General features: G+C 43.6%; 1 protein-coding gene across 1 annotated transcript; it reads right to left on the bottom strand.

Moving 5' to 3' along the window:
* Window positions 1–2,032: 2,032 nt before the first annotated feature.
* Window positions 2,033–22,526, bottom strand: LOC311268037 (neurexophilin-1). Its single transcript, XM_084371372.1, has 2 exons — window positions 22,018–22,526; window positions 2,033–7,072 (listed from the first exon to the last, which is right to left on the bottom strand). The coding sequence occupies exons 1-2, from the start codon at window positions 22,072–22,074 to the stop codon at window positions 6,299–6,301; spliced, it is 831 nt and encodes a 276-aa protein (XP_084227498.1). The 5' UTR covers window positions 22,075–22,526; the 3' UTR covers window positions 2,033–6,298.
* Between the last annotated feature and the right edge of the window lie 3,433 nt (window positions 22,527–25,959).

Below are 25,959 nucleotides of genomic sequence, written 5' to 3' on the forward strand. Positions count from 1 at the left end.
CTTAAGGTGTATGCGTGTGTTTCTCTGTGTCTGTGTGTGTGTGTGTGTGTGTGGGCATTGAATGCATGTGTACATTCGCTTTTACACATTTGTGCTCGTGGTAAGAGCATGACCATGACCACCTCGACACACAATCCAGAATATCAAAGAACATCAAGTGGATTTGAATTCCGCGAGTGCAGCGAGGGGTTGTATGATAATAAATTACATCTGGATGGAGTTGGTATCCAGGTAACAAAAGCCCTAATTCATCTCTGTAAGATGTGCAGTTCTGCATCCATGATGTGGAAGCAGATCACAGCGACACTGAGTTTTTGTCATACAAAATATATAAGTAGGCCTTTTTTTGAATTAGATGACAGTACGCTTTCAGTTTCACGTCATATTCATATATCCTCCAGAAATTCATTCTTCTTGAGGTGAAAAAGCCTTATTTGCACCATAATGAGACACCAAAATCTCTAAAACCCCACACTAATGAAATTTTCAGATGGGTTATCAGCTGACCTGACAAACCTATTCAATATAGGATGAGATCTGGGGATACATCAGTCCTCTAAATGAAGAAATAATTTACAAAAAAATAGATTAAAAAGCAGAATTATGCCAAGAAGATTATTCTCATTGCAGGGTTTACTGACTGGCTGTCGTCAGGGAGAGACCTGTATCACATTAGTTACAGATGACTGATGAAATCAGATTCTTAATAAGACTTCGCTATCACTCTGGTTCTGTATATCAAATCAAACTGGTATACTAGTCTAATCCTCTTCGATGATTTCAAAGTGTGAAGAAATGAGAGCAGCGTGGTGGAAGCTTTGACTTTGTCAACACTGTTAGCTCGGGGATGATGTTGCAGAGTGCAATATCCACCGCCAGAGCAATACTACACTTTGTGGTGTAACATGTCACCGAGGAAAATGACACGTAATTATTACTCCACGGTACAAAACTCCAAACTTGATAGCCTTATTGTTTAAAAGTGTTAACAAGGAGTCAGCGCCGCCGTCCCTTCTGTCTCCGCTCACTCTCCTCGTCTCTTGTTACATATTTTGTCTGCATAGTTTTTCCAGACGCACGTTTTCGTACCTCAAGGTTATTTTTCTGAATGTCTATTTATCATTTTAAGCTTCACACGCCTTCTCCCGCCTCCTCATGCCATGACTAGTTATTTTCTCAATTGACTATCGTCCAGCTTCCCATTACTCACGCTGGAATGCCCTTTCCTCTCCAGGAAGCTCACACTTTTGAATTGTTTTCTCTTCCGCGACAACCAAAAGCCCCTGTACTTCTTGTGGACCGCTCATGTCCATCATCAACGATTGTTGCCTGCAGTTCCCACCCTCTCTGTGAATCCGTGCAGTGTGTGCTCATGTGCATGTTTTGACCCAGTATGCTGCTCTCACAGATTTTTACATTAACCTCAATCCTGCTTTCTTCCAAATTAGATTTCTATTCTTCTGTCTCCATGTTGACTTATTTGCTTCCCTTTCATCATCTCCGGCAAGGTTATCCTGAGGCAGGCAGCACTTTTATGGGAACAAGGGGGCGTGAGGGGGGGGTGGAGGGCCTGGCTTCGCCTGCAGCCATGCCTTAATCGATCTTGTTTAAAGGGATGTTGTGAGCTGAATGTTTGAACCCATCCCCTCGTTAACAGTTGTCTGGGATTTAATTAAGAAGTAGAATGAATTTAATGTCAATTACATCTTAAAAATGAACGGGGAGTGCAAAGATGAACAACAAAGAAACCAAGAGTGAGAGAATGGGGGGGGGATGCTAATTAGGGGATTGTGTTGTGTTCGTGCATCATTCCAGTTGAAACATTTCCTTCCTCTCGCTCAACCCCATTTTCATCTCCACTCCTTATTCTCCCTCTGTTTCTCTCTATACATGTATATCTGCCGGAGCCCTCGGCACAAATCTTTGTCACATCTTTTCTTTGCCGTTGGCACACAGTATGGGTATGCAAATATGCTAAAATAGAGACTTCAGCATTGTTGACACACACACTTTCTGTCTCTGCACGACTGAAGTGGTTGAAGTACGTCTGTGTACTTTATTGATTTTTAGAATGTTGAAAACCACAGTAAATGCCATCATATCATCCATACAGTATATCATCCACATGACATAGAGAAACAAAACCCACCAACAAAAAGATAAAACAGACAACCTCCACTGCATGACCCACATTTAAATACAACTTTATTCAGATCTGAGGACTCTTAGCTTTTTATATATATATGTATATTTATGTTTTTGACAGTCGGGTTTTGTTACTATTCTTTGCTGAGTGGGCCAGTGTTGTCTTGCAGTCTCTAAGGCCAAATATCCACATGTCTGTTGGCACTAGATGGGTCTACAGTAAGGCTGCTGTCGTAACAACACCGTCCATCCCACAGCAACACGACTGTCTCTTAGAATCAGTCCAGCAGCCGTTCTTTAACTCGAGAGGGTGGAGTCTCAGTGAGAGTATTGCTGTAAATCTGAGAGGATCGGTAAGGAGCAGAGTGAGGGGCTTCTTCTTGGCAGGTAGCCCACGATGTGTCCTTCTTTTTTCTACACGAGTTCAGTGCTGTTGGCTCACGTTGCCTTGCTTTGATTCTAACATGTGTGAGTATCCAGCTTCTCTCCGGATGCCCTGCAGGAGGGGGGGAGAGGAGTATTGAGGTTACTGGGGCGTATCGGTGTCGGGCACTCCGTTGGCATGCTCTCGAGGAGATCTCATGTCCTCACAATCCAGGGGCTTATGTAAGATGCTTTGAACAGGAGAGAGGAAAATACCTAAACCAGCACATCTTAAGACTGCGTGTGCACACACATTTGTTTGATGGGATATAGATATAGAGAGAAATAGATAGATAGAGACGGAGACAGGGGAGTTCTCACTGCTGATGTTCAGTTGGCTCGGCTTTAAGCCCACAGATTAGCCAGCTCAGCTCAGAGCTACTCGCAGGAGGGCAGGCAGGGGCATCAATGAGGAAGTACCCCAACAGCAGGGTTCAATGCCAGGTTAAGGGAGGTAGAGAGGGTGTGGAGGCTGAGGCCATTGAGCCGGGTCACACACAGGGAGAGGATGACAGCATGAAGACAGAGAGGCATACGACTGAGACGTCTGGAGGGGAAAGGACCAGACAGAGATGGAGGATGAGGATATGGATGAACAGAAAAAGATAGATCAGCACACCAAGTAGCTCCTGAATCAAGATTTTTTTTGCTGCAACGTTTTCGAGCGCAAGGCTCTTCCTCAGATTTCAAAAGTCTGGAGGTAAAGCAAATAAAAGTCATATTTCTGGGAGCAACTCGGTGTACGGATCTATCTGTTTCAACTCTGTTAGATTTTTTTTTTTTAAGCAGCACCCATCCTGTTGAGCACAGGGATGTGCATGTCTTTTATTTATCATTTTGAAGCTTTGTTTCCCATCCAGCAGTCCAGGAAAAGGACCTTCAGACAGGAGTCAGACGATTAGTTTCAGTTGCTGCCAAACCTACATCTATATTGCATGTTCCACTGGGACTCTTTATGTTATGCCTTCAAATAAATACTGCATAAACAAACAGCCACTGTGATGTGGCAGAAATCAGACTCGGTCTCTACAAGCTCTCTGATTAATGGTAGCCTCTTTAGGAAAATCCCTTCTGTGCCGATTCTTGATTGTGAGACACTTTACAGTAAGAAACGAGCCAGACAGGTACTACATGTGGAGCAAGCAGCTAAACCGGCGCATATATGAGATATGTGTTTCAATAAAGCAATCACACGCAGGAGGAGGCTGAGCCAGATGAACAGCCCCCGTCATTGCTGCAGGTGGTGGAGCTGTCTGTCGCCTGCAGACTTGCTTGCCATTTGCTCTGGGCCACAAGTTGATGCGGCCACATATGGTGAGAAGCTACCCCCCTCTTTAAGAGTAAATTAAAAACTCAGAGCTTCCATGTGCTGATTTACAAGTCTTTGTTGCTATCTTTAGCCCTGTGTCTGTGTTTTCCCTCCCACTCCTGCTCTCACACTCACCAGCCAAGGCAATACATTTATGTCCAGCCGTATGCTACAGGAGGTCGGCTTCGCTGCTGCGAGGGTCCACCTGGGACATCGGCGCGCAGTTCCAGCCAGGAGTGCGCACGCACAGAAGTCTATATCCTTGAAATCACAGCACATTAGGATCAAACCGGTTATGTGATATCATGGTTTAATGACTCTTCACACCTGTCTTGTGACTGTTCATCGTTAATGAACTAAAAAGTCATTGTGCTCTCATAAGCAGGATAGCGGTAACCTCTGAGCGCACAGGATGTCAGGCTACCTAATTCACAGCTCCATTGCGCGCTGCTCTCCGCTGATATTGTTTGGGAGAGAAACATGAGATGGGCCAGCCAGTGGCCATTTATCTTAATGAGAGCAGTTAACTCTGGGCTGAGCTGTGGCTGCCGGCTCCACGCAGGAACACAACAATCTCCATGAACGTCCTCTTATCCTCCTACCCGCCGACTTGATTTTTAGGAATACATTTCGCCCTCTCGTTGAAACCTTAATTAGTTCTAAAGGAGATTAAATTATATGTAATTATTATGATAATATTTTCATTTATTCAAGATAACGGGCTGACTTTAGTGAACACAGTATTTGTCGGGAGAGAGCAATCTCCCTCACACAGTCAAAGTTATCAAGGCGTGAAATCAGGAATCCTGACGGCAACAAAATGTAATCTTTTTCATACAGAGGGGACAATAGAAGGAGCTGCATACACTCCTTCTCCACTTTAATTAAAACAGCTCACTGAATCTCTCCCTCTCTCTCTCCCCCACCTCTCTCTCTCTCTCTCTCTTAAGTAAGGAGGGCCAGTTCTATCTTTATGCAGAATCTAGTCATTTCCCTCGCACTGAACTTGTTTTAAGCCCTGGCCCTAAATCTACGTTGAGCAATTGCTTTTTCTTGCAAATGTTCTTGTTTTTGTTTTTTGTTTTTTTGCTCTATCTCCCTCTTTTCCCTCTTTTATTGAAATGGAGGTGACATAACTGAGAGATATAGTGTGATTAGATTTGGCAGGCAGCAAAAGTAAACTCAGCGCATTGACATTGCCTTGGTGGGATGCTTACATGTGCAGCCCAGTCGCCAGCATGTAACGTTAGCAGTTAACGTTTCTGCAAACCACAGATAGGCGAAAGTTCATACATGTCATAGGCTACGTAGCATATTGACATTTGTACAAAATGCTGTATATCACGTTCATATTATATGTTAATTACCCTAATTTCACATTGGGAGCTGCAAGAGATGATGTGTGACCGAAATTCAAGTCTGCGTTTAGGAATTTGAAAGCGTGACACAACTGGATGTTATTAAGGAGAACTCTGGACAATTTGCAGCCGTGTTTGTGGAGACCAAAACTGGATATTTTTTCCTGGATAGTCGCCACAGGTAAGCCGAGCCATGATGTTTTCCTAAACCTAACCAAGTTTTGTGCCGAATACTAACCAGATCATATGCACAGCGCTGTGACAAGAGAGAAATAGAAAATCGGACCTAAAAGAAACGTAATTGTCTCATATTTATGCTGGCGATTGGGTTGGAGGATGTGGACAGGACGTGAAAAGATGAGTAAGAAGAGGAACTTTTGACATTTCTCAGGGATGCCCTTTAAAAAAGACTTGGAGTGAAACCTGAACGATAGTGTGGTTGGTAACACTTTACATTCATCTGCTCTTTGTGAGGAAAAAACGATGCTTTGCGTTCCCTCTTTTAAGTTTCAAATTATCATCGTTTTCCCTTTACAGTGCACAACTATAAACACTGTATGTTTGTAATAAAGTCTGGATTTGTACACAACTCTCCAGTGAACCGTATCAGAGCGCCTCACTGAAAACGCTGCCTTGTGACTTTGCAAAAGAGCAGTTATCGTAAAGGGTGATTAAAAGGACATTCAGACAACATTCACAAATGACTTAATGGAAGAGAGAAGTAGCTGGCGAAAAAGTTGGCATTTAGAAACTGGATTGAGGTAAGAATGTGCGTGTTGGCGGTATTTGATTTTCAGTACCGGTCCAGTTAATGAATGCTGCAGTCAAGCATTCCGAATGCCTCATTATCTGCATACTGTAGGTTTTGTTTTGCATATATGTTTTTACATCTTACAGTAGTAGTCAGGCTACAGAGAGGGCTTTTTTTAAGGTGTCTTGCAGCCACAGTGGCATTAAGGACTATTGACAGCCCTGGTTTCCTCCTCATGTGTAGCAGTCACTCCTACTCACCCCCCTTTTCCTCTCCCCTCCCCTCCCACCTCTCCTCCCCTCTACAAGTCGTCTAGCCCGAGGGCAGGTAGGGCATCTCGTTATGGTAGTTGTAGTCCGGGCAAACCTTCTGGACCAGGCGGTAGTCCGTACTGTAGAAGGAAATGTAGATACAGATGACCTTGAAAGGCTTGGAGCAAATCCAGGACACGTGGCTCTGAATCTGCTCCTGAAAGCAGGTCTTGGACGGGTCGTAGTTGCACAGTGAGGTGCGCTTGCTGCGATCCACCTTCTCATAGTCCACGCGGCAGTTGAATATCTTTGAGTCCTTGGGGTAGACCACACTCTGGCGCTCCAGGTCAAACTCCACCGCTTTGACAGGTGGCACCAGGCTGACTGAGATGTTGCCCTGGCCTGTGGAGTTGTGGCGGAAGTAGACGCTGAACGTGCCGTTACCGTGGTCCACAATCTTGCCGGTGATCAGCAGGTTAAGCCTAACCGTCTTGATATTGGAATAGAAGTCTCCCCAGCCGAACATCTTCTTGAACTTGCCGGTCTTAACGATGGGCCGTCGTTTAACCCTGGAGCTGGAGGCGTCGGGTTTGAGCAGGTCGCTGCCCAGCATCTCCCAGAACTCCTGTTTCGAAAACTCCTGCTTAGAGAAAGGGACCGGGGAGCGGTAGGGCAGCTCCAGAGAGGTGGCGTTAGCCGCTCTGCTCTTACTGTGAAGCATCCAGCGGCTGAGAGGCGAGAGGGGAGCCTGCCCGCTCAGGAGGCCCACCGTCTTGGAGGAGTCGTCTGAAGAGCCCTTGGGGCTGGAGGAGTCGTCTTCTTGACCCAGGGCCACCTGGAGAGTGGAGGGGGGGATCGAAGAAGAAAATAGAGAAAGAGAAAGTAGGCAGTTATTAGCGAAGCAGAAAGAAACGTGGACAGAAAACAAATTAAAGGTTTAATCGATACTTAATTTACCGTTCATACCTCTAGTGGTAGTCGCCGTGACATTCTATCAATGTTATATAAATAAATAAATGGTTGAATTTTTGCAGGTATTGCTATTATTACATTCTTTTGTCTACCTGTGAGAGAAAATACTCCTTTATGTCTAGTTTTCACACAGCCGATGTAATTCCCTAAGCTCGCTGGTAATGGGCTCATATGCCTCGCTGGAGCTACTGGCGAGGCCGGAGGGATCAAGGAACAGATTCAAACATAAAACCCACCCAGAAACTGAATTCACATAAAGTGTGTTAGTCCTGTGCTCTTGGGCAGTTTAATCAATATTTCTGAGGGCGGACAATTTTCTCCAAAGGCTATAATCCTGTAAAACAATAAAGCTCTGTCATTAAGAAATGCTTTCTCGAGTTGTTTCTCTGACAACAGAGGTTGGAGGTTGATTTATGCACTTATAAAGTGTCTGGATGCACCAGAAACAGCTATGAAATACTTGTTTCTACACCACTGAAGTTACAGTCCTCACGTTTCCCTCTCGAGGAATGTCATTTTGATTGGAACGAAGAATGATAAAAGGTCACTTGAAGATCATCTAACTGGAGAAAAATGATTCTATGAATTCTTCAGTAGTGTGGACTAAGCACTGTTTCCGGTTTTTAAAGTGAGCCTTTTGCTTCTTAGGCACCGCAGTGCGAGTTGAAACTATTATTGCCTCGAAAGATTTGGTCGGAGGATCAAAGTGTTTGAGGAAGGGGGAGGTGGGCAAGCGGGGGGGCTGAAGAATAAAGTGTAATGTCCAATTAGGACTTCCAGTGTTTTAATTAAAGGAAAAAATCTGTATCAGCACACACACAAAGCTGTCAGATGTTAACATCAACTGAGGGGAGGGGAAGAGGACTGAGGGAGATAAGATAGTGCTGCTGTGCTCAGCAGTAGCTTTGTGAAGAGCGTGTGAATGTGAGAGCAAAGTAATGGGTGATTATTCAACGGTAATGATCTATTAACAGGTAGCTTCTGTCTAATGTGCCATAGAAGCATCCAGCATTATTATGTCCTTTGGATTTGGCAGCAGTGAACACACACACTCACACGCACGCACGCACGCACACTCACACACATGCAGACATTGTTTGTGAATTTTGAGTTGTGGTAAACGTGAACAATAAGTGATGCAAATGTGAACCGCGGGATAAGTTTGCGTATGTGTGTGTGCGTTCCACCCGGAGAGATTTTACAATGATGCATAATGCATGCATCCCTGTCTGTGCTCTGATCCATCTACTGTCTTGACTGCCAGGGCTTCCTTATACAGGCTTAGTCAGGATTATTAAGTCCGACTCATTTTTATTCCATTTTATGCAGGTTTTTCAAGCTCGCTCAGATTTGTTCACTTGCGCCGCAGTCAGTCAGCGGTATTGATTTTCTGTCTCTCTGAAAACATGTATTTCCTTTCATAACAACGCCGATCGCATTTCAACTGCCTTGCGAGGATTTCCCGCTGATGTGGTTGTGGTCTGGTGTTTGGACTCTGATGAGAGGACTCCGCTTTTCCCCTTAATCTGGCCCTATTACCACGGGGGTGTTGGAGGCCGGGGCGCCCTCTCCTCTAGTTACCTGTCTGCTGCTGGCTACACTGCCGCTCAGATCCTTCAGCCTCCCCACGGGGGCCGATAACAGCCCCGACAAGGGCTCCTTCCTCTTGAATCAGATCGTTCTGATAGCCTCTTCCAGAATCCCAAACTCATTAATAATGAACACAAATTTGGAGGAGCTGAAGACGTATTGATTTTAATCTTTTCAAATGTATCTTTGTTTTTTCAGAGGGCAGGCAGGATGACTTTGATGACAAGTACACCATTCCCCACGGCTCCTATTGAAGGACTACTTTGTGTTTGATTTCTCTTCTTCAGTGAGCTGTTGGCTGCTGGGCACAGAGGGAAGCACTCTGCCTGCCTCCCTAGATAGCACTTAAGTGTGCCTGTGGTGACCTACAAAAAAGGCCCTTTAGGGTTCTTGACAAATATTTCACTCTTGATTTCTATGGAACTGCCCTTTTCTTTAAAGATCCTGATCATTTTGCCAGCACCGCCTCTTCTCTGGAGTGACTCTCAGATGGCGCCAACGCTCCTATCTGAGCAAAAACATATTGCAGTAAGCTTTGTTGTAGCTTACGTATTGAGCAAGGCATGCCTCCCTCTCTTGCACAGTGTTCATTAGGGAGCCTGAGAGGCCAGGCTGCAGGAGGAGAGATGGAGTGAGCGTCGTGCTTTTGTTGAACACAAGATTTAAGTGTCTGGCACTGCTGGAGGTGTCAGATTCAGTGTGCAGCATCATTGTCGAAAAACAAATGTTAAAATGAGCTTAATATGACTCTGAGAAAAGGATCAGAAAGTGAACTAGAGATTACTGCAGTGAGAGAATACATACTGTGTGGTTGTCAGGGCAACCATAATGCCTCAAAGTACAAGTGTGCTTTAATTTTAGCATTTTCTCTGGAGACACTGTCCCTTCCCAGTTTCCTCCTGGGGTCATAATCCTCCTGTACTTCTCCTGCTTTATTTACACTTTTTCCCCTTTTAGTTTTTACAACCTGTTTCAGGCTCTACACAGTGTGTACTCTGCTGTTGTGTTGCGCCTCATCCGCCTTATTGAGTGAGTTACGGACAGAACAAATGAAGAGGAAAAGGCATATTTAAACAAATTCCAGACGCCCCGAAGTATTCCTGTTTCTTACATAAAGTTTTTGAGGAAAGGAGTAAAATCTGCCACGTCGAGTGATGAATATGACTTCACGCCACAAATTTATGCAATTTTACGCGAGAGGGCGAATTATATTGCATAAGTTAAATTGAATTTATTTGACATAAAAACGCATTTTACTCATTATGTTGTTATTTTCAGAAATAGACATTTTCTGCATTTCTCAAGGGCAGGACTGCCATGACCCTGTTTCAAAATCCTCTCTATTATTGAGGTTTCAAGGTTGACAAGTATGCCTGTAGCATTACTTTCTATATACTACACATTTCAGAGGTGGAAAGTGACCAAGTACAGATAGATTTTTCAGGCATCTGTACTTCACTTGAGTATTTACGACTTTCCACTCCTTACATTTGTGTCATTGCATGCTGCCCTCTCTGCATATATCACACGGCAGACGTAGCGAGACAAAATGACGTAATAAGATGGAAACAGAGACTAGAATAGGGATCAAAGGCGCGTGGTGACAAAGGCAGCAACATGGATGTCGTGAGGTTCAGTCAGCCTTGCACAGAAACTGCCGGTAGAAATGTCCTTCAGAGGGATACTTTTCACTTTACTTTACTTGTACTTACTAACTTGAGTAAAGAAGTTGAATCTGTACTTCTACTTGCCACTTCTGACTTATTTGCACACTGGGAGATCTGGTGAACAATGCATCCCTAAGGTCACAGAGGTCACACATTAAACAGCAGCACACAGCACATTTTTCATGATTAAATATTAGAACAATCTCCACTTTTCCGCTCCCATTCTGAAAAACTGCAGACTGCTACATCTCTCTCGCCACTCTGCGTTTAACTAGGAGAGTATATGAGGTGTAGGATTTTACTATCACCGCGCTTCCAGCTTTGACTTATGCAATGTAAGCAAATTGAAATGATGTAGAAAAACCCCGGAGTTCATTGTTGTTTTCACAATGCCGAAAGATTAATGGCTTGCCTCTCTTCAGTGGGATATTTACACATTTTAGCAGGCAAACCCCGAACCTGTTTGTTCACAGCTGAGCACTAATGTTGTCTGCTTTGGGTATTCATGCCACTCACTTTCTTTCATATTTAAAAATACAGTCCAAGAAGTCATCCTTTGATGATGCACCACAAATATTGTCTATTTTTTTTCAGCTGCCAGTGTTGTAACATTAAAGAATTGTTGTAATGAGTTTAAAAAATATGCAACAGCAGAGTATTTCCAGGCCTGCAGCGGTGAAGTCAAAGGTTTACCGCTCACTAGGTCGTATTAAATATGCACATTAAACCATCTGCATGGTGTAAGAATGTTGCTTTGAAAGGCCAGGAGAAGTTGCTCTGAGACTAAGTTTGTTTTGTTTCATGAAGCTTGGCAAGACGTATCCAAGCTTTAAGTACTGAAGGCAAAGTGTGGGCGCTGGGCAATCAGGTCTTACTGAGGGGGCGGAGGTTCGGGGTGATTTTGTCATTTGTCATGTGCGCTAAGTGAGTCAGTGAAACGGCTGGAGAGGATGGGAGGTGGCTGCAGGCTCTGTCGCTGTGGTAATTGTGAGTCATTCAGCCTCAGTGAGCACAGGCCCCAGGCCTCTCTCCCAGCAGGGAGTGCGGGGAGGGGAGCGCTCCTCGCAAGCCTGCCAGCTCCACAGGCAATAATCAGCCTGTTACAGTGACAGGTACACCGTTTTAACCCCCTTCCCCCTGGTGACAGAAGCTCACTAGTGCCGTAATATAGCACAGAGATCAGGGAGGCACTTAACTGAAATCTGTGCCGTAAGTCTCACAGAAGCAGGGGCCTGGTGACAGACCAGTGTGTCAACCAGAGAAGTCGGATATTGTTCCAAAATTAGACGTTCAGACTTAAACTGGCAGTTGACAAGGTTTTTACTTGAATGTATTATTATGGACTAAATGTTGATTGCACCACTGGCGTTTAGATCGGTTCCCTATAAACCTCGCCCTCGCTATGTAATTTATCTGCCACCAGACGGCTGAGTGGCGCCATTTCTATTTGCTTTCATCTCACCATTATAGACTAAATGAATAAATAAACTCATGTTTTGTCCCGTGTTGTTGGCAGTTTCCACTCTGAGGAAACAGAAAGCGATCTGTTTGTCATTGCGACAGCAACAATAAAACATTAACATTGCTAAGAGATGCACGCGTACTTCCTTAGAAATGGCAGAACTACAGCTAAAATAAAAATTTATCAATCAAAAGCTATTTTGATAATTGATGAATTAGCATTTTATAGCAAAAATACCAAAGATTCACTGCTTCCAGGCTCTCCGGTGTGTGGATTTGCTGTTATTTGTTCCTGTGTTGTATCATTTTGAATCAAATATATTTGGTTTTTAGATTCTTGGCCAGACACAACAAGGTATTTCAAAACATCACCTCAGGCATTAGGAAACTGAAATCAAGTAAAGCAAATATTGAATTTTAAAAAGGTCTGTAGTCAATATTGTTATAAAAACAATGGATACGATTGCTAAGCTTAATGTGAACCTACAGAGGTATCATCCAATTTTTGCAGTTCCCCTTCGGCTTGACAAAGCATTTGAGTGTCTTTCAGCTCATTATTTTGATTTTACAGCAGCTAACCTTTTCCAGTGAAAAAGCTTTAAAAAGCAACTGTGCACTGCAGACTAGTGGAGCGTTTAGCAGCTAGAGAGATGCAGTTTTACACATTGTATATTGAGGACTTCCTTCATTTTTGAAAAATACTAATTTACGCTGGAAAAATGCCATTTAAAATTTAAAACAAGGTGTTTCTTGTTCGTAATGAATAAAAATCTGCAAAAGAAACAGATAGATATTGTCTAAATCTCTGAAATAAAATTGTCTCTATCTCACTTGAATGCCTCTTTCTGGGTTTGTGTCTTATATTAAGTGTAATGACATATTTTAACATGAACGTGTGTGTGTGTGTGTGTGTGTGTGTGTTTGAAATAGTCTTTTTATGCTGTAAAGTAAATGGATTGATAGATTGATTGGTTGATACAGAGAATCTTCCTGTTGAGCCACCCAGTGGGGCTGAAAGCATGTGCTCGTCCTGTGGAGCTGACAAGTTCAATAAGCACTCCATTTTCCTCTGGCTGTTGAGTTGAAATCTTCATCTCTAATATGACATCAATTTTTAATTAAAGACCCAGGCAGCTCAGATTTCTTAAGTGTTCGTCAATGCTTTATTCTTTCCCCCCCCCTCCGTCTCCTCTCCCCATCTCCAGATCTAATATGCTCACTGCAGGAGACTTCTCTGTTACATGATTAAAGTCTGAAAATGGCTGTGCCCTTATAACTAATTATTCTTCTGGCTAGTGTAGATCCAAGAGGAGGTGAGGGAGAGAAAGGTAATTTCACAAGAAACAAGCCATTTGACTTGTAATGAATAATTTACTCCGGCTTTGTGGGGGTCACTGGAGCTTAGATCTGCAGTGGGTGAACAAACTCGCCACACTAAATCTGTTTTATTCTAAACTCTTTTCCCAACGTATTCTTTCTTTCTGCATCCTCCACCTGCTTTCCCAGCTCATTTTGGACAGGTTTAGTTGTGTGGTCCCTTGTGGACTCGAGCTCATTTTGTATGCTCAGAGAGGAGCCGGGCACTGAATTGGCTATCACATTTTTACATTATAAGATATTGACAAGTTGGCAGTGCGAGGAGGGTGGAGAGGGGCAGCAGGGGACGCTTTCTCTGCAGTTTATCCCCGGGGATAGCGTGGAGCAAAGCACGGGCTGATGGGACGGAGCTGATTAAAGTGCTGGTACAGTATTCACACCTGTTTGGTAAAAACTGAAGGGCTCTACAATTGTCTCATCGAGGTTTGGATATAGAAATCTTCAAATGAATGCTGTCTTATTAAGAGCTTAATGCGCCAGCCTTTTGTTGGATTTCAAACACACGTCTGGGAGCCCGAAAGCACAACTCGCCAATCTCAATCCCCCCCAAAAAAGCAAATGATTACGCTTTCTAGTTCATTAATACGCCACGTTGAATTGCTTCAGTAAAGGTGCTAAGTGGTCAAATCAAAAGACGACGGTGTGTGCTGCTCCCGGCGCTTCACACTTACAATATGATCATTATGCCATTTTTACACTACAATTACAGCATATATGTATGCAGGTTTTTAAACGTGGGTCAACCCACTTAAAATAGACTCGTGAATGTAATAATTATAAATCACCCTATGCATCTTTTTCTGCATTCTGTTCTTTAAAACCAAAATCTTGTCATATCGGCCGATATCGGCGACATATATACCGATAATATCAGCCAACCAATATATCAGTCGGGCTCTACTTTTTAAAAATCAGTTTCTTCAGTCTCTCATTTAAAGTCAATGCTGGCTGAACGACGTTCTAGCGCTGCTCGAACAGAGATGGATCGAAGAGCATTAACGCAACAACGTTTACAAGTTTGACGCACCTCATAGCATAACGTTAGAAGAAAAGGGGCGTAAATTAGCGTGTCGACCTCGGAGTCACTTGACGTGGGAATGGATGCCAATTTTAATCTTTCCCACTGAAGACAAAAGCCAGATGTTAACGGGCGTTAGTGTTGTGTAAAAGGGGTATCAACGGACCTCAAATACAAATGTGGTTTCTCCCAGAATCCACGAGGACTCGATCACTTCAGCGACATTTCGAGGTGGGCCAGATGTGTCCGCATTTGTATTGTGAACACGAAAGCATCCCTGATTGCTTTGAAGCTCTGTCTAGCTTCACAGGTTGCATGCAGACTACAAACCTTCAAAACACAGTTAATTTGCATATTGCACACAGCTCGGACAGCAGCGGAGCAGCACACTGACACAGCAATCTGCTCCTCTAGCTGAAGTCGAACTTTTTTTCTGTTTAGCAGCAGTCTTTAACACGTTAAACCAAATGTGAGCTGGGAAGTGAAATCTGATCGCAAGTGCTTACTTGTGAAACATCTGACACGCACCCTCACAGGTGTGAACTGCGGTCCAGCCAAGCTGACACCAGAAACGACATTGTTCCATTGTTGCCAGAAAGATTTCCTGTGCTCTGTCTTTTACCCATGAATGCAATCTTTTCTTAGTGAAGTAGCGATAGATGTCTCTAACCAGACCTTTACTTGAGAGGAAGCAGTTGAGAAAATGCAGGGCTACTGAAGTGGGGCATTGATAAGTGCATGACTGCCTCAAAATGATGCTTCCTGGAGGTTGAAATAATCATCTAGTCATTGTGGTCCTATATTCTCCAGCAGAACATCCCCAATTCAAGTCAGAAATCACTGCACTCTGCAAAACACTTTCCTATTATCCATTTATTTCACTTGAAACGCTCTTCTTTCAAGCTCAGCCAAATTCCCCGATCCCCGTGGCTGTGCCCTGCTTTAATTGGAAACCCCCATAAAGACCCTCAGCGGGCCTTGTCTGGACAAGTGCACCACTCTGACCCTGAAAACCACTGTAGCGTCACTGGGCAGCGCGCTGGTGAACTGCACGCTGGATGTTCACTGACGCAGAACAGACTGTTTACAGATTGTGAGAGAATTGAGAATATAAATGGGCTTTTGCTCGACCACTCTCATTCTGGCGTGGTATCCAGCAGCTCCAGTCACACCACGATGAGGTCAGCATGAACCTCGGAGCCTGCGGCATCAGTAAAGCTTCAGTTTCCTTTCGGCGTTAAACTACACTGACAGCCTGGTGTTCCCCCTTCGAATAAAAACCACATCCCTAGGTCCCACGTCGCCTTATCTAATATTGCGTGGATGCCTACACATCTTGAAACGCTGAAAATTTCACTCTATATTGACACTTTCCATAACGTTCCCTCAATGCGGTAAAAACAACTTTAACTATTGTCGGCTCCAGCAGAAGCTCTCTGAAATTAAAACATCTGTTATGGATTTTCCCATCCTTAGTTATTCCTCTGTGTGAGAGTCAGGCGCATCTTTATCTGGATCCCCTGGGAGTTATACCCACTCCTTCCACCCAAGGCAACGAGTCATTTTTCTTTAAGCTGTGCAGTGTAATCCACCCTTCACTATCCCGACCAGCAGACAAACCTACAGATAGTCTTCCAGGATTTGCTCCGTCTCCTTTGCAGACTCCCAGAGAGCCATGCCACAACAATAAATTGTGCTGGTTTTGAGCAGACATCGTAGTCTGTCTCAGGACAGCTCGGCGCTTCACTATGAAGGGCTGTCAGTGTGTCAGGGAGCATGTTTTCTCTCTGTCTGTCTGTCTCTCTCTCTCTGTCTGCCACGGCCGCTGGGAGCCTAGGGGGGGGAGGAGGGGAGCCGAGGGGAGAGGTGGAAGGACGGGGGGGAGGGGGGTCCCCTGCTGGCTTCCTCAGCGAGTGGTCAGGAGGGAAGAGGAGCACCTCTGGGGTCATTCTCGCTGTGGTTGTGCATAACTCAAGCTGTTTTACACCATGGGCAGGAAGCCACAGAGGTGGTCCATTAGCACACCAGCAGCACTGCTCATCCTCTGCTTCTTCATGTTTATATATTGGTTTTCATTTGCTCATTATTGTTTTTGAACGCTACAAAAATAGAAGATAATGCAAAATGTTTAGCACAATAGGTCAGAACATAAGAAAAGCACCTGACGGTTACACCAGATGTGTTGGCAGATGCAAAAAAAATGCCAAGATGCCACTTCAACAATACACATCAAATTTAAGGATGACAAACAGCAATCATGCAATTATCTCTGCAAGTACCTTCATAAATTTAGATTCACAATAAAGGAGGAATCACTTAACATTTTTTTCTAAAATGCCCGGGGAAAAGTTCACAAAATGAATGACAGATTACTTTTTCCAATAAATCTGACATTTAAAGTTCAAAAAAATTAAAATGAGTGTTTCCGACAATAACAATAACTGAACAATATGCGGTTTGTGGTCACAAAAAAGCAACTCTTATTTCTCCCAAATATTTTCTCTATAATTTTCAAGAAATCAAGAAAGTAATGATGAAACAGTCCAAAACGTGGAGATAATATTTTCAGTGTTTAATAAGATTTAGAAAAACTTAAACATTAGCTTCTTTGCGCCACTTGTGCTGTTTACTTATAGACTTGTGGTGTTAATTTTATGGTGTTTTTAATATGCTGTATGAGACACACGAGCAGCTTCTGTCCACATGCTGTCGTACAGTTTAGTCCTGAACATTCACACCTCTTTGTTTTATTTTATCGTCTGTCACCTTGTTTCTTCGGTTTTCTTATTTGGTTTCTAGCTGTATGTCTATTTCTGTGTATTAACACTAAGAGAAACATAAATGTCCTCGTGTGTTCACACACACTCGGCCCAAAAAGCCGATTCTGATTTTTTTAATGATCATGATTTTGCAGTTGTGTCTGCTCTGTGCTACACTGCAGTAATCCACCATGTATCTTATTTTCTTTTGCAATTTAAGACAAAGTCACGTTAATATCGTTCCAGTTAAACTTGTTATGTATCATTCCTCCAAGGAGCCATGTTGAAGTGGCTCTCACACTCACTATCTATTAAAACCATTATACTCTTGGTTCCCCAATTAAAATGAAATGAGTTTTCTTAATACTGAATAAAAGTTTATTCAACTTAATTCAGATATCTAATTTAGTTTATTTAGTTCTGCAATCTAATACCAAACAGGAAGGTGTTGGGCTGCTTCCCCCCTAAATAAATGGCTAACGAGGGAAGTGCATATTATTGCCCCTCTGCCGATGAAGATGCCACATCCTGACAATCGTCCCTCTCAAACCGCCCCCTTATGATTCTTTAGGGGAAAGTACAGATGTCATCAGCACAATACGCCTTTCTGTCTGCTTCCACAGCCCTCCTTCCTGATGGAGGTTTGACAATTATGAATGTGTTTTGTGTTTCCTGCGTCTGTGTGGGATGTAAGGTGAAGAAGCTTATGAGCTCTGACATGCAGATTGCAACAATGATGGCAAAGACTCAAGAGAGCGGGAGAGCCAAAGGAAAAAAAAAAATGAAATTAGTATTCACTCTGCTGCCGCTGTCTCACATTTGTGTCTGCATGCAATATATGCTGTATCAGACGCTAAGTTTTTTTGGGGGGGGGGGGTTTTAGATTTGTTTTCTCAGGATTTCCGGAGGTATTTCTGCTTAGCGGGGGATGTATCTGGGTGGACAAGGTCAGTGACCCTGAGAGGAGGACAGGTATCCAAGAAACATGAATCTAAGACTTTGTGACAGGCCAAAACAGGGAGAGGAGTCTGATGTGGTTAGAATTTGCGCCAGACAGCCTCTGCATTGTAATCTCACACACACATATTTCGTTTCGCACCGCGTGTGTGCATGTTTTTGCGTCGTAGCTCCGTGCTGTCTTGTGGTGTTCCAGGCAAAGATTTTTATGCCTTTTGTCGTCCCAGTTGTTGGACTGCCATGTTGTGATTCGACTGTGCCATTGCCGTGGTGCTCTCTGTGCAGCCTAATCACAATCCCTGCCTTGTCATGAAAGGGATTTTGGCTGTGTGAAGCTTTCGCTGTAAGAACATGATTTGTTTTTAATTGACGATGGGCGTTAAATAAGTAAGTGTTTCCTTGCTGATGGCAAAGTCAAATGGAGGGTGATGGTAGAAGTTGAGGAATGGAAACACACTGCGAGAGCACAAGATCATATTCATACACGTGACGTGTTTTCTTTATGATTTTGACATTGTGTGGCGCACAAAACTTGGAATACGTATAAACGGCTTACTGAAATTCAATCAGCAAAGATGTGCCATTCTGTGCAGAGCTGCAGAGGTGAAATTCAGCTATCGAGCCTGATGGCCAGCGTCTGCGTTTGCTCTGAAAGCAATCAGAGGCAGCATAAAGCCGCCCTGTCTCTCATGGCTGCAGAGAAGCTACCTGAGGCTCATCCCTTCCAGAAAATTCTTGTCTGAGCTCAATGTGAGCATCCATGAAGAGCCGAGCTCCTGCGTCCCCGGCGATCTTTACCACATGAAGGTTACAGCATGTGCAAGGTCAGAATACCTTCATAAATAAGCTGTATTGTGGGTGCGCACATGTGTTAAGTGCAAACATTTCTCCCCGTGCAGTGAGTAAAATTATGATTATTCCTAAGAAAAGTGGAGTGATTTAGGAGTAAATGCACGGGGGAGAGAGTCTGCACTCCATTCTTCTATTCAGACTGTTGAAGGAGGGAAGAGCACTTGTCGTTCACCTCACCCCTCCCAGATTTCGCCGGCTGCTCTGAGGATTCGGATTGTCAATCTTGTGCTGTGCACGGTTCAGCCACACCGCTGCAGTTGTAATTATACGTGGATTAAGTGCATTTTTTAATGTTTTTGTGCAAAAGGAAGAAAGAATCTGAGATGACTACCAATGAGGTGTGTAAAACTCTTACCTCATTCCTTTGTTTAGCACTTTCTCTACTCTACGTACACCTCCTCACATGGTTACACTGATCCAACCTGCCCTGTCTATTTTCAACGTGTCGTCTATAGGCACCTGTCTTTTCTCTGCACATGGTGTGAACATAGTACATCTAACATCTCCTGCAGCTGTTGAGTGTTTAATTAACTAAGACTGTGACTTTAATATTAGAACTGAAACGCTTAGTGATCGCCAGAAAGATAATCAGAAACTAGTTCTTGTTCAGAAATGCCAAACATTCGATGGCTGCAGCTTCTTCAGCGTGACGACTGGCTGTTTTTCCTCGCCATACCTCACAGAATATCTGAGTATGTCACCTTGGGCTCGAGGATACGTCGATTTTCTGGCATTTTATAGCTCAAACGATGAATTCATCTTGAAAATAAAAAGCAGATTAATCAGTAATGAAAATATTGTCGCAGCCCTGTTTCACATATTGACTCTTCAGCTGACCGCTCACTCACAAGGCCTGTGAAAGGCCCCCAAACATCAAACTCTCCTCCTAAATATCCCACAGATTATCCTCCTGATACGTACACATCAGCCGCTTAGTTCCCTGAAACAAATCCAGTCAGCCTTCTCAGCATCAGAGATGAAAAATAACTCAAACCGCCGCCAAAAATAAACATAATTTCTCAAGCAGTCAATTATACAACTGCGATGAGTTTATATTATTCATAACCCTCCATTCAATTCAATTCAGGAATAATTAACATTTGAAACACATCATTCATCACACACACAACAACCAGAGTGGCACCTTGCCTTAATAGGCATCTATATAAGTAGTCATTTGCAAAAAGGCCCCTGGAGACCGAAACCCTCTCCCTGAGAATTGCAGAGCTATTACAACAGAAAATCATCCAAATCGAATTTTAATGCATAGTAGGCTTATACGATTATTAATCACAGCTCGGTTGCATACTAAAAAGTTACTTAATTTATTAATTGCTCCATAATTTATCAATGTCACGGGGCTAATGAATTACCCAAGATCTCCTGCTGAGGGATGTCATGTACGTTTTTCATAGATACATGGTCTGGAGAGGGAGAAAAAGCCCCAATTAATTTCATTATCATTAGCCACAGACCTTTTGGGCTACAATAGGCTGCAGCCCTGCAGTTCACTAAAATGCTCCCAGAACCAACACAAGATTGAGTGTTAAGCCTATTATCCCACTCTCTTGTATCGAGTTATACAACGGCTGAAAAGGCGCTCATCCCCCATATTTCCAGCCAGCGTGTGGTCTCTTCTTCCTCAGATGTGCTGAAACATCCGTCTCCACTACATAAATCTGTGTTTAGTCTTTCACAAGCGCTCTGTCAGACCTCACATCACCGAAAGGGCCATTACTTTACTCCGAGCACCTGAATAACACCTTAATCTGCAAGCAACCAGGTCATCCTCGAAGGGTTGTCGACACAAACGGGTGCATCAAACAACCACTCAGCCCTCACTTGAATATTTCCGCTGTACTTTTCCTTTTTTAAGTCTTTTATTTTTTTTTTTGGAGCTTGCTCATTTCCTGGGCCCTGTGAAACTCAGCCCAGGGGTTTCCGAGCAGAAGGATGTTGAAGTTTTCTCATGTGTATCGAGAGCTGATTTCTCATTACAGGGTGCTTTTTAATAAATGTGCAAGAACATGAAAGAGGAGTGGGTTGATCCAAATTTGATTGTAAGGTTATGTAATGTTGGAAGTGAGATTACAGAAGCAGATCATGTTTGCATATCTGGTGTTGGAGGTTAGTGGGTGGGTGAGGAAATAAATAACTGAAGGGGTTTTTTAATTAAAATGTTTATTCTGATGAGGTTTGACTCATTTTAAAGTCTCAACACCTGCAGCATATATCCTGTTTTCAATCAGATCTGACATGAAGGCGAGAGTCCTTAAAAAAAGAGCAGCTTTTTCTCTCCTTTCTGCAGATTTTTGACATGTCAAAGTACTTCATCCTCTGTCTAAGTGAGCAGATCTCACACATTATAACTACATGGTGAAAACTGCTTGTAGAAAACAAATCTGATAAAACATGTTGTGTCTAAATTCTTCTTTTTAGCCAGATGTGTGGGTTTCTAACTTAATTGTAGTTTACACACAATTTTGCATGGGGTTTGGTGGGCTGACACAACCTTGCATGAAGTAAATTCATTACAGATGTACCACACTGGTGACATTATTTTAAAAAAAGACGCTTTTTGTGTTTGTTTCGCTTCTTTTCTTTCTTTTAAAGAAAAAAGTGTAAGGTTGCGCCCGCCTGTAGGTTGTAATTATCGTGTAATTACTACTTTCATGTGCAGCTACGTACTTTTAAGTGGTCCAATAATGTAGTCGAGTGTATGATACGCACAAATACGCACAGAGAGGGCACACTGGTGACGGACAGTGCGCTCCGCTCCGCTGGGAATAGTGACCGAGCCGAGCCGAGCCGAGCTGAGCAGGGTCAAAGTGAACCTTATTTACTTCATGATCCCAAATTAGCGCCAAAATCACACAGACATCAGCACAAATGCGGGTGGAAGCAGTGAACAGAGCCCAGCGGGCGAGATTTTATCTCACAAGTGACCTGCACGTCTGGTGATCTATCATCTCCACCAGCCACCAAACATCTGTCCACACCATCTCTGCCTACTTCGATGTGCGAGTTTGGAAGTTTCTCGCGCAAAACAGCACCTGCGTCATCTGGAAGAAGAAGAAGCTCAAAGACTGCGATTGTGACTTTTTTTTTTTTTTTTTTTTTTTCTTACCAAACAAGCGGTTCCGTTGAGGAGGAGCAGAATGAAGCCGCGGTTGGGACGCATCATTCCGGCGCGTAAAACCCACAGCTCCCCCTCACCGGTTGCGAAAAAACAAAAAAATTAAAAAAAACTCCCGCACACGGGCTGTTCCTCCTTCAGGAAGACGCTCTTCCTCTGGCTCCCTCTCGGCTGACGCACGGTCCCATGTCCAAGACAGGCTGAGCTGCAGCTTCCACAAACCTACACACACACACACACACTCACAAAAAGGTGTCCCCGCTGGAAACCACTTGGAGTCTCCCCCCTTTTTTCTCCCTCTTTTCTCTTTATCCCGGGGTTGAGTCAAATTAGTTGTGCTGTGAGAAATCCATGAATATGCGGTGAGCTGTTATCATCCATGCAAACAAATGAAGAGATCCCAGCATCAGTGGGAAGTGTGTAGATCATATCTGGTCATCGGTGGAGATCCTGAGCTGCAGCCTCCTGCAGAAACTGAGCGATGCTGAGACTAGCAAGAGCGAACACACGTTTTAACAGTTCCTACTCTCTCTCCCTCTTCTGTCTCCCTCAGTGTGTGTGTGTGTGTGTGTGTGCCTCTCTTCTCTCTCCCCCCTTTCTCTCTCTTCACCCCCCTCCCTTATCACTATCTCTCTCCACCTATCCAGCAGCATCTCCCACTTTCTCTCTTTCAGCCACTTTCTCTGGTGCCATCCACTCACTTCATTCCGCGCGCAATTAAAGCAAATAACAACAATAAACATCTGTTCCACTTGTGTGAGTGCCTCTGTCTCTATTTGCCAATGTTTCTGACACCGGTTATTCAACCCACAGCAGCCTGCCTTCACTAATCCACTGACAACATATTTTAGTTTTTTATTTATTAATTTTTTTTGGCATTCCTCATCATCAAGCCTGTCATTAACTGCAATCATCACTGCAGGTGGGTGAAAATCAATGATTGAGGGGTCTGTTCGCACACTTCACAAAAACATCTCCGGTGCCATGTGGTAAGAGGAGTGTGTCACACAGCCTCCCCAACAGCCAGGGATCTGGATCCGGGCTGGAGAGTATCGACGCACACGGTGACCGTCACCTCAGCGGGGTGTGATTAATATAGACTTTCCCCCAGTAACGCACAGTTCATTAGGAGCAGGTTAATGGACTGAAATGCCAGGAATCTCCACGCAGGTCCCCTGGCTCCCAAAGGCTCCATTTCTGCTTAATTAGACTCATGGATGAGCTTTTTCCCGCTCTGTCCAGCCCAGAAGAAGACCTGATCTGTATCTTTCCATCACCAGGTCAGAACCTTTCCCTCTCAGCGTTATTTAGTCTTGGATCAACCTGTTTTGAACCCTCTGATCTGGTGCTTTTTTCTGCACCTGCTGATAATGCATGTGATGCAATCTGCTAAAAGGGTTAATTGATCTCAGCTCTGGGGTTAATTGGCTCGACGGGCCTAACGCTGAGGGACCAGACCCCCTAAAGGTGCAAGGTCAGAGCTGAGGGGCCACCAGAGGAGCAGGCGAGGCCCCTGTCAGTCCAGTGTGGCCGAGGCATCAGAGAGTTTGGGCGCAGGGAAGTCTGAACGTGCACACATAACAGATCCAGCGCTCATTGCGATGCAGGAGATGCTGATGAAATATGGGAATGAGCTCATCGACTTAGGAGGTTGCTTGATCTCTCTCTCGCTTTCTTTTTTATTAGATTATTTCAGACGCTAAACGTGTCTCGGTATAATTCCAGCCAGCCTCTTCAGTTGCCCAGGGTATCAGGGAGCTCTCTGGGAGAGGAAACGGCAACCTATAAAGGGAGATCCGCTCCCCGGCCCACAATCTGAAGAAACAGCAACCATAATAAAACGCCTTTTAAAGCGGAGCACGTTCATTCATACACACACTTTCACTCCTGCACATAATTATAGGGCCATAACTCAGTCTGTATTCTCTCTGGGGAACAGCCAGACAAGCTGCTGCTATTTTTTACTCACTTGAAAAAAACAGCACGGTGGATGCTAAGATACCCATCATTTGACACCCAGGATCGACTTATCTTAATGTTGTTTCACAGACGACTCACATCAGCGTGACAAATAGGAATGCGTGTTTGTGTATTTTCTTTTTACTCCGCTTTCCTGCCAAACTCCAACAATTGTGCTCAATCATTGCATTGCTTGACACGTAATCCTATTTCACAGTATAATTCAGTTTGAATGAAGAGCTGCAGGCAGCAGACAGCCTGGTGAGATGTCACAGACCCCGACTGCAGGGTTTATACACGAGTATTGGCTGCCCTCTAGTGTCTTCTGTCTCTTCAGCAACCTCAGGATGGAGGCAAAGAGGCAGCGGTGCAGGCACACATGGGTGATGGAGGTCATGAGGGGACAAACATGAAGGGAAACATTGTTTTTTCATGCACTGAACAAAATATTATGGGCTATTTTACTTCCATAACATCATCTTCATTTAGATGAGTGGAAAGACAACATTCAAAATACACATTAAAACTAAGAACTGTAAGAACTTGCCATCTGTCAGATTCATACTCAAAACAAACAGGGGGCAGCTTGTCACCAGAGTAACTGCTCGCTGCTGCTAACTGTAGCTGTCCTGAGCTTGTTAGCTCAGTTAGCCGTGCAGCTAGTGGTTCAGACTGGGAGCTCTGGGACCAGTGGAGTGATAGTGTTTACTCCCTTAGCGCAGGACCTTTAGGCCGGGGTTAGCTGGTCAGCACGTTCACCTCTGTAGATATCTCTTCAGCACAAAACATTTACATCATGATGTCAACGCTGTGATTTATTCACATTCTGCAGATAATTTTAGTTAGCTGAGTTGAACGTAAATTCTTACATATTGCCTCTTTAAGCTGTTCTGGACATTAATGCAAAATTGTATTTTGTTATTAGCATATTTTTACATAAAATATCAGAAAACTCAAGGTCGTTTTCTAAAGATGAGTTTGTTCTCATACTCTAAGGCAGAAGTCTCAACTTCAGTAGCACTTACATAACACCAAACTTTAAACTTCTTAAGGTTCTGAAGGTTTTTACAGAGGGGTTCAGTTATACATCATCCTCAGCCGGATTTATATCTTGCATTTCCTTCTCGAAAAACATGCCAGTGATGGCTTTTTAATCGCATTTCTGATTTATGGAGTGATAAAAAGTGAACATCCAAAATTCCTCCTGCAAAAACCTTTCATACTAATATGTCAACAAAATGAAACAAGAACTTTTCACCCGGTTTTACCCAATGTTCAGATTTCTGTTCTGAAAACGTGTGCACACATCTACATAGGAGATAAGTGTCTTAATGTTAGTAATCAACAGGGGAGGTGTCGTGGTGTTTAACACATAAAGAAATAAAGAAAGAAATGTTGTCTCTTCCAGTGTTGCATTTTTTAACCGTGCAGATAGTTTGGTCCTGAGATATCCGTCGCTGAGATTACCACGGCACAATAAAGAGGATTACCTTTTGTTTGTGGTGCTCGTAGCAATGCACATTTATATTAAATAAAACATACGCACTTTAAATTTGGCAGCGGCGTCCCTTTCTGGAGACAGTTTCTTTGTCATACTGTCAACAGTTTTCTTATATTTAAGGGATTATAATAAGTCCACAACTCTGCAGACTTTGTTCAAGGCAATAACCCAAAATGCATATCACTGATTTCCACATTGTGAAAAGGAAACAAACAAAAACAATGGAAAGAGTCATGAAGAGGACATCTCCCCAGACATTTAACCAGCACATCGTGCACCCGTTTGTCGCATCCGCCTCAAATGTTACAGTTCAGCTCAGTTCAGATGACACAACACCAAAAAACTCTGCTGTGCCATTACTCACACACTGTTTTGCAGCCTTCACACCAAACTAATGCTGATAACACTGATGATGTCAGTTACAGTCTGTTGGGCTTTATGTGAGGTTGAAACTAGACTTACTTCTACTGTAA

This window comes from Pagrus pagrus (assembly GCF_965226575.1).
Source record: "Pagrus pagrus genome assembly, chromosome: 13".
In the NCBI taxonomy this organism is placed as follows: Eukaryota; Metazoa; Chordata; class Actinopteri; order Spariformes; family Sparidae; genus Pagrus; species Pagrus pagrus.

Coding starts and splice junctions, on each gene's coding strand:
- LOC311268037 (XM_084371372.1), bottom strand. CDS start 22,074: ATGATGCGTCCCAACCGCGGCTTCATTCTGCTCCTCCTCAACGGAACC. Junction 7,073..22,017: donor TCAACGGAACCGCTTGTTTG/GTAAGAAAAAAA, acceptor TCCACTCTCCAG/GTGGCCCTGGGTCAAGAAGA.